At 40.7% G+C, this 8,615-nt stretch overlaps 2 protein-coding genes across 2 annotated transcripts; one reads left to right on the forward strand and one right to left on the reverse strand.

Moving 5' to 3' along the window:
* Positions 1-427: 427 nt before the first annotated feature.
* LOC113730234 (transcription elongation factor TFIIS) lies at positions 428-4,367 on the reverse strand. Its single transcript, XM_027254787.2, has 3 exons — positions 3,923-4,367; positions 3,578-3,756; positions 428-1,674 (listed from the first exon to the last, which is right to left on the reverse strand). Exons 2-3 carry the CDS (start codon positions 3,740-3,742, stop codon positions 625-627), a joined length of 1,215 nt encoding a protein of 404 aa, XP_027110588.1. The 5' UTR covers positions 3,743-3,756; positions 3,923-4,367; the 3' UTR covers positions 428-624.
* A 506-nt stretch (positions 4,368-4,873) lies between these two features.
* LOC140036522 (uncharacterized) lies at positions 4,874-7,621 on the forward strand. Its single transcript, XM_072078282.1, has 2 exons — positions 4,874-4,957; positions 5,464-7,621. Exon 2 carries the CDS (start codon positions 5,539-5,541, stop codon positions 6,964-6,966), a length of 1,428 nt encoding a protein of 475 aa, XP_071934383.1. The 5' UTR covers positions 4,874-4,957; positions 5,464-5,538; the 3' UTR covers positions 6,967-7,621.
* Positions 7,622-8,615: the final 994 nt, after the last annotated feature.

Genomic DNA, 8,615 nt, shown 5'->3' on the forward strand with positions numbered 1-8,615 from the left:
ATTCCGTTCGAGATTCTATTATTAACAGAATATATCGATTAGAGCTACTCAATTTTTTTGTTTCTGACGAGAGACGCCGCAAAATCTCATGTTGAACTACTATGTTCGTTCGTAAGTTAGTCTGAGAGCACCAAAGTCTAACAAATATCAGATTTGAGGAATTTGCTGCCAAATGACTGTATTGGTGCCAGAGCTGTGATCAGAAGCTAATCTGAGAGCACCAGAGTCGACAAATGTTAGATTGCTGCCAACTGACCGCATCCGTGCCAGGGTTGCGACAAATATTAGATTGAAGCATTTGCTCCTTTGCCCCTAAATGAGTCTGCATTAATGCATGGTTCAGGTCCTCTTGATACGACCCTTGGCTTTTGTTATGCCCTTCCGATCACCTAAAGGTAACCAGAGCCAGGTTAATGACAGAGAGTGATTGACAAATCAAAACAATTGAGACATAAGCCAGATGCAAACAGTCGAACATCCAATGACATCTTTAGTACAACAAATTAAGCTTAACGAGCCCATGCACGGAATGAATGACTCTTCCTGACGGCCGGACTAGGTAACGACTAAATCTTATCAAGAGCCTGGTCACCTACCTACCTGCTGCCAATAAATAACAAATGCCTAACAGAATTTCCAGTGGTTATTGCAGTTCACACAAGTTACAAATGTAGTCATAGGTTCATCAGCACTCCGAGTCTGCAGCTGATAATAAGTGGTTTCCCTCTTCCCACATCTACCACATTTAAATGCGTTAGTACTGGCCTTCGCAGAATTTTCACGCCCACATTCAAACAGTGCTTTTTCTTTAATTTTCTCATTCTGCTTTTGTCTTGCATCACTTGCCATGTCTTCCGCACTCAGATAAACAATTGAATTAGGTGGAAACTGCCCCAGGAGGACTTTTCTCCGGAAATCTGGGTTGTTTGGATCCTTAATATTGAAACATATGGACCTATACTTGGCTTTGTGGGCACCAGTAGATCTGCCCCACTTTTCAAACATTGCACTCTCCACCATCGTAGCAACACGATAAGGATCGCATGCATCAACTTCTTCTCTGAGATCCTCATCAACCTCAGTAGTGACCTTGCACAAGGCCTCTGCAAAAATCTCACGCATTTTGTCCCTGACTTGGTCCTTTGTATAAAGGAGTGAAGTCAGCTTGGGAGCCGTATTTCTCATGTCAGAATTTGGCTTCTCTTCTTTTGTTATCCTTTCAACATTCATGCGCTCTCCAGAAGAAACCTTTCCATCCTCCTCAACCTTTACCTCAGTTGAGGAAGTTTCTAATTTCATTGCCTTTTCAGAAGTTGAAGAGAAAGAGCGATCAACTCTCTCAACTTTAACAGAACTAGCTGTTGACGCCTTCTCAACCTTCACAGAGCTCACTCTCTGGAACCTTTTGTCACTACCAGAATCTGCGCCTGTAGGCTCAGCTTTTACAGAACCCTCAAGTTTGATGGAGTTCACTCTCCCCACCTTCGTCCGCTCACCAGAATCTGCACCTCCAGGTTCAGCTTTTACAGAACCCTCATGCTCAACGTTCCCATTCTTCCTATTCTTGGCCGTTTCTTTGACAATAATACCCTTCCACATCTCAACCACATCAGAAGCCATAGTCTGAATACTCTTCCTTGGATGTTTTGTCAGTTGCCGAAGACGTTTTCCAACCTGAAATATATTTCAATTGTGTGACAGTAGATGAAACATTTAACCAGGAAAAAAGAAGAAGAAGGGGGGGGGGGGGGAGGGGGAGGGGGAAGAGAGCACGCTGGATTACATTTCTACACTGTACAACTAGATCAAAAGGCAGACACTAGCATTTAATCACACAAATAGAAGTCAGCAAGAATCAAATACCTATTCAGATCTTTTTCTATTGATGCATGATCATTCTATTTGTATTTTTCTTTTCATTTTCAGAAAGTAAGAGTAGAATTCCAAATCCTCCTAATACAAAAGGTCTTCACTTCTAAAATCAGTTACTCTCTAACTGGGACCCCAAAGCTCTTGAACTAAGACCAATGAATGCATGATCAGAGTCAACAGCTACAGAAGATAAATCTGTTTCCAAGTTCCTTTTCCCCCAAAAAGGTCAAGCAAAATAATGAAGGGAAAACATGCTTAGATGTGGATTACTCCCAACGCCATTTACTCCACAAGAACAACTTTTTTAAGAATAACACCACATTTTCTTTGTTTTTCGTATCACCAGACTACCATAATTGAGACATGATACACCAGCAACAGAACAAAACAAATGAGTACTAGTAGTTCTTAATAAGTAGTACCAGTAATTGGAATGATAGTTAGAGTATAAGCAGATATGTGTAAACTACTCGAAAAACATTACAAGCGGCATAAGGTATGACTTGACTGTAGAAGAAAGTCCACATTTATTTTAAGTTCCAGTTGTCGCCCCATTAACGATGGGTTTGTACAAATCCTGCTTTAAATTTCAAAAAGTACATGAAGAAGAAAAGGGAATTTATGAGTATAACACAGACAATCGAAGTGCTCTTTTGCCATGACAACTAGTAGACTCAACACCTTGTGATAACTATCTCCACAATTTAGTCCTCTTCTAATATGAAATTAGGTTAAAGCTCTTCAAGCAAGCGTTGTCATGGCAAAAGACCCCTTCTACTGAAATGTTCTTTTGCCATGACAACTAGTAGACTTTGACATCTTGTGATAACTCATCTCCACAGCTAGGTTAAACCTCTTCAAGAAAACAATGTCATCCTAAAATTGCAAAGTCAGATTATCCTATCAAAAACTAAAAACATGTCATGCACAAAGTCAAAAACCTCAGCTTTTTTCCAGGCAGAATAAAAGTTTTGCACTCTGGCACTTGCCTAAAACAAGGGTCAAAGTAAAAGACCACCTGCAAATAAGGTAGTGATGCCTCTTGGAGAGGATAAAGCTTTGTGCAGTAAAAGCAAAGAGGATTATGCTCCTCACAATGCTTCATGTACATTAAGAAGAGTATCCGCTGGTATCAATACAAAGCCAAAAAACAGGTCTGGTTGACTAGAACAGTATGTGAATCACTCACTGAAAAGGTATCTGGCTGGCTTACAAATAAGGGCAGCTATCAGAGAATAAAAGAGTATTAATTTCTTGAAAAAAGTAGCTTATTTCAACCAACAAGCTATCAGAGAATAAAGGAGAATCATTTACTTGAAAAACAACAACATATTGCAACCAACAGTTAACCACGACGGCATTGCAAACAGCCTGAAATATGGAGGCATAAACAAGTTCAAGTTGTTCATGCAAAATGCAGCGCAACATGTTTGCTCAAGTTTCAATCTTTAAATGTCCATCTCTCTGAGAAAACCAAAAGTTCTATCAAAGACTATGAAAAAGCAAATAGGAAAGGAAATTTTGGAAAAAGAAAAAAAGATTGAACTTTTATACATAAATTGCAAATTCGAAAATCAAACAGAGGGAACTCTTCAACTCCGAATCTGAGAAACAACTATTCATACACGTACATACGACAACAAATTAAATACGCAGATTCAAAATATAATACTCCTCAAAAAGATGTAGAATAACTTTAGAGTACCTGCGTTGATACGAGGATATCATAATTAATGGGGAGCTTCTTTAGCCGCTTGAGGGCGTCGAGACAACGACTCTCCTCCGGAGAGGAATCTGCTCCGGCATCAGCTGATGCAGCGTCCGCCGCTTTCTTAGCCTTCTCAAACAGCTCAACCAATTCCTTCTCCATCACCTCTCCTCAATCTATTCAGATAACATATAAAAATAAACAAATAAAAATAAAAAGCGACTTGATCCACGTTCTTAGCAAAAACTTAAGAATGGACCTAGAAAAAAAAACTCCGTTTTTTACCGAGAGAGAATGAGATACGATTATAAAGAATAGAGAACATAAGTTATGGAATTGAACCTGAGAGGTGCAAAATCAATTGGAATTCAGAAAATTGCAGCAGCTGCAGCAGCTAATTGCATTAGTGAATAAATAGTTCAAAGTCGGCCGCAATCGGAAACCTAAAAAAGTTTCTGGGAAGAGGTCAAACAGTTTCGGAAGGCTGATATGGATGGATAGATAACCGAGGGTACTGGACTGGCACGTGTGAGTCGATCGGACGGTCTGGTGTTGGGGAGGGAAAATCTTCATCAGCGGTTTGGGATCTACACGCGCCTCATCAGGTTTTCGGGTGCGATTGGAAGTTGTGACAAATTAGGAGCTCCCCAGCTATTCTAGTACTACTAAAACCATTGGTAGAATGCTAGGATTTAGAAGAGAGAGAGAATTAGAAAATGACTAGGACTGCTACTACTTAAAAAGCTGGGGATTGGAAGTTGGAATTGTTCCTTCCAAAGGGAAGGGTCGAAGAGTCCAGAAGGTTCGGTTGTTTTTTGGAGACAAAATTTATGCGGGATCTCAGCTGACTACTTCTGATTTTTAGTCTCAATCCTCGCGGTACAATAAATTCAACTACAAAAGTACAAATCATTTTGATCATATAAATGGTAAGTATTACGAGCAAAAATTAAATAAAACAAAGAACTAGAAAATGCATGTCTTATCATTTAAAAAAAAATAGAATAAAATAGTTACTTATAATTTTTTTTTTATTTAAGGTCCAAAATATTTAAAATCCTATCCAAAATATTTAGATAGAAAAAGTAGTTGGGAATATAATAAAATAATTTTTTTAAAAGACCAGATCTTGAAAATCGGTTGGTTAGTATTTACAACACCGCACAAGTAAATGCAGATTATTTGGGCCCTGCGGTCGCAAAGAGCAATTACGGACATGGACCATTGGGCTTTGTGGCCCCTAACGGTTTTATGTTTGATCTGGTGTCAGCGATCTCCGACTGGCAAGTGGCAAAATACTAATGATACACGCACGCCAAAGGAGTCCGGAAATGGCAAAGCTTTCCAAAAATGGTAGTCTTGAAATGATGAACAAAGGTCGGTTTGTGTAATTCGACAAAAGTGCTTTCAACTTTTCCATTAGTAATAGTTCTCTCTCTATGAGAGTTTCCTTTCTCTCTCTAGTAGAGATTCTCTCCCCCTAGTGGGTGGTTTAAACTTTGCCGCTTTTGTATTTTTACAGTTCGTCTTCCTCTCTTTCAGAGCCATAGATTCATCTGATTGTCTTGCTTTGATAAACAATGAATGCATTTCTGAAGTTAACACATAGAATATGGATTTGGACTGCATCCTTTGTGTACTTTCTTCGTGAAGATTTGGTCAGCTGGATCTGCTCAACTAATGAACAGAGCTAGCTTTCCAATCTTAATAGAGCTGGTTCTGGAGCCAGATTCGTTTGTTTTTCCTTAGTTTGCTTTCTGTGTTTTCATTTTTCTTCCAGCGGTGTTCTTTGCTGTCGTCTTCGTTGTTAGGATAGGGCGGTAGTAGTCCTTTTCGTAATCTGCTATTCTTGGCGTTTAACTGCTCTCTTTCTGTTTCTCCAGATTTCCTCTTGGAACTGGTGTGTAGTGGATCATCATCCTGTGATCATCGGTGCGACGTCTTTGAGTATTGTAGCAATGGCTGAGGAGCTTGAGGAAGTGCTGAGGAAATTTGATCTATCGGAGAAAGAGGAGGTAGGAATTCAAATTGAGGGGGAGGATATTCTCCAGGGAGTGGCGGAATGCAGATTGAGCATCATTGGCAAAGTAATTGGTGAGAAGGTGGCCAATATTGCAGGTATTAAGAGTTTTACCAGTAATATATGGATTTTTGCTAAGAATGTGAAGGTTGTTGAAATTGGTGTGAATCTGTTTCAATTTCTTTTCGTGACCCAAAATGATATGGACAGAGTTTTGAATGGGAGGCCGTGGGTGTATGATAATTCCCCATTGGTTGTGATGCCGTGGAGGGAGGGGATAGAGATAGATGTTATGGCTTTTAGTAAAACTTGGCTTTGGGTGCAGATCTGGAACCTTCCAATCCATTGGATAACTAAAGAGATGGGTCGCAAGATTGGGGGAGTGTTTGATTCAGTTAAAGAGGTTATTCTTCCTAATGGTGGGGGAAAAGATGGAAAACATATTAAAATTTTAGTGGAAGTTAATATTGAGAAACCACTGTTGAGGGGAACTATTGTTAGAATGAATGGTAGTGCGCGATGGATTGAGTTTAGGTATGAGAAGTGTCCTGATTTCTGTTATTGTTGTGGACTATTGGGGCATAATGAGAAAAATTGTAAGATTAAAGGAAATTACCTGGACAAAGAAACACAATTTGGAGCTTGGATGCGAGCTAGTAACTCTAGAAGCCCAAGAAGACAGAATAAAGGCTTTTCAAATTATGGTGAGAGTGCTGGGGAGTCTCAGAGGGATTTTGATAAGGAGAATGAGGGAATTAATCTACTCTTGCCTTGGGGGGGCGGTGAAACCAGCTGGATTGGGAAGGAGGGCGAAGGAAATACAGGCAATATAATTAGTAGTGGTAGTAAAGGGGAGGTAGAGCTAGTTGAGAAGACTAAGGGGACTGAAGCCCAACTGAGCTTGGATGGGGTGATAGCTGGACCCAAGATAGAGGAGAAAGGGGAACAGAGCTTTGGGGAGGGGAGTTTGGTTCAGAATGAGAAGGTGGGGGATGATAACATGTGGCTTGATGGGGGTCGAGAAGAGGAAATATTGGGTAGGGGTAGGGGGAGAGAGAAGGGAAAAAGTCAGGCTGCTGGAAGTATGGGTAAGAGTAAGCCTTCTGGGAAGTATAAAGGTAGTAGGGGGTGGAGAAGATTGGTTCAGGAGGTTGGGAGGAGAGTGCCATTGGGAGAGAAAAATTCTGGTATGGAGATAGAGGAGTCTGGTAAGAGGAAGCAGGGTGAGGCTATTGGAAAAGAAAACTGTGGGGAGCAAAGGGGAGGAGATCAGAAAAAATTTAAGGGGATGGAAGGAGAGGTTGACAGGGAGTGTTTGCTGATGGTGGTAGAGTCCAACCTTAATGGGGCTCCCAACCCTCAATGAGAGCTGTGGTGTGGAACTGTCGAGGTGCTGGGAGCCCCTTGACAGTTTCCCAACTTGAGGAGGTTGTGAGACTCCACTCCCCTGAGTTAGTCTTTTTAGCTGAAACTAAAAACAAAAAATTTTTTATGAATAAGATTAGGATGAGACTGAGATATGATAGTCTGTTTGTTGTTGACCCTATAGGTAGAGCTGGAGGTCTGGCTGTACTTTGGAGGAGGGACTTAGTAGTTAAAAGAGTTCTTTTCACTGATTTTACAATAGAATTGAATGTGGAAGGGAAGGGGACTGAGGAGGATTGGTGGTTTGTTGGGATATATGCTAGTAGTAATGATCAGCTCAGGGAGCAGCAGTGGAAAACCATTGAACATAGAGCTAATATATGGGGTAGGAACTGGATCTTGGCAGGCGACATGAATGATCTACTTTCCAGTGGAGAAAAATGGGGAGGGAAGCAGAGGAGTGATAGAAGTTTTAGAATTTTTAGGAATTTTGTCAATAATAATCAACTGGTAGATATTGGTTTTGAAGGGATTCCCTGGACTTGGTGTAACAATTGGGATGAGGAGGGTGAGGTTAGGGAAAGGCTTGACAGGATCCTGTGTAGTAGGGATTGAAGTAGAAATCATGATAGAGCTAAGTGTGTGCACATTCAAAATGAGGCCTCTGACCATTGCATGTTGTTGCTGGATACTGAGCCAAAGAACAAGAAATGGAAAAAGAGGTTCCATTTTGATAAGAATTGGGTGCAGCATAGGGAAGTTAAAAATATTATCTCAGCTGCTTGGGATAAACAACAGATGGGGTCCAGGGGGTTCAGATTAAAACAGAAAATTAAAGAGTGTAGGTTGGCTTTGCTAAGTTGGAACAGGCAGTGTAAAGCTAATGCTAAGACACAGATCAACAGGATAAAGAAGGAAATAGCAGAGGTTCACATAGGGCAGCAGGCAGATCAAAAAGAGAGATTGAGTGCTCTGAAGAGACAGCTGGCTGAGGCTTACAAGAAGGAGGAAGCTTACTGGGGGCAAAAGGCTAGAGTGCAATGGTTGAAAGAGGGGGATAGAAACACTAAGTATTTCCATACTGTGGTTGCGGGGAGAAGGAGAAGGAACAATATATCTACCCTGCAAAGGGAGGATGGTACTTGGTGCAAGTCTGAGGGGGAAATTGAAGGGGAGATCAATGGATATTTCCGGAAGCTTTTCACTTCTACTAATCCGAGGCAGTTTGATGCAATACTCAATGGCATTCCCCAGGTGATCACAGGACAGATGAACAACAAGCTTACCAGACCAGTCTCTGAGATGGAAGTCAGGAAAGCAGTGTTTTCTTTACATCCCAATAAAGCCCCTGGACCTGATGGTATGACTCCCTTCTTTTTTCAGCATTTCTGGGATATCATCAAAACTGATCTGATAGCTACCATCTCTAGCTTCTTTCATTCTGGTTATTTACTGAAAGCTATTAATGAGACTATTATTACTTTGATCCCTAAAGTTGCCTCTCCCATTTCTGTGTCCCAATATAGACCTATCAGCCTTTGCAATGTAGTATATAGAATCATTTCTAAGGTTCTTGTGAATAGGTTGAAGCCTCTCCTAAAGCACTGCATTAGTAGTAATCAGTCAGCCTTTATTCCTGGTAGGCAAATA

Source organism: Coffea arabica, chromosome 2e (assembly GCF_036785885.1).
Source record: "Coffea arabica cultivar ET-39 chromosome 2e, Coffea Arabica ET-39 HiFi, whole genome shotgun sequence".
In the NCBI taxonomy this organism is placed as follows: Eukaryota; Viridiplantae; Streptophyta; class Magnoliopsida; order Gentianales; family Rubiaceae; genus Coffea; species Coffea arabica.

Bases quoted from the DNA above. Each gene is read 5' to 3' on its own strand.
- LOC113730234 (XM_027254787.2), bottom strand. From the start codon at position 3,742: ATGGAGAAGGAATTGGTTGAGCTGTTTGAGAAGGCTAAGAAAGCGGCG. The intron at 1,675-3,577 runs GTACTCTAAAGT...AATATATTTCAG, and splicing joins ATATCCTCGTATCAACGCAG to GTTGGAAAACGTCTTCGGCA.
- LOC140036522 (XM_072078282.1), top strand. From the start codon at position 5,539: ATGGCTGAGGAGCTTGAGGAAGTGCTGAGGAAATTTGATCTATCGGAG.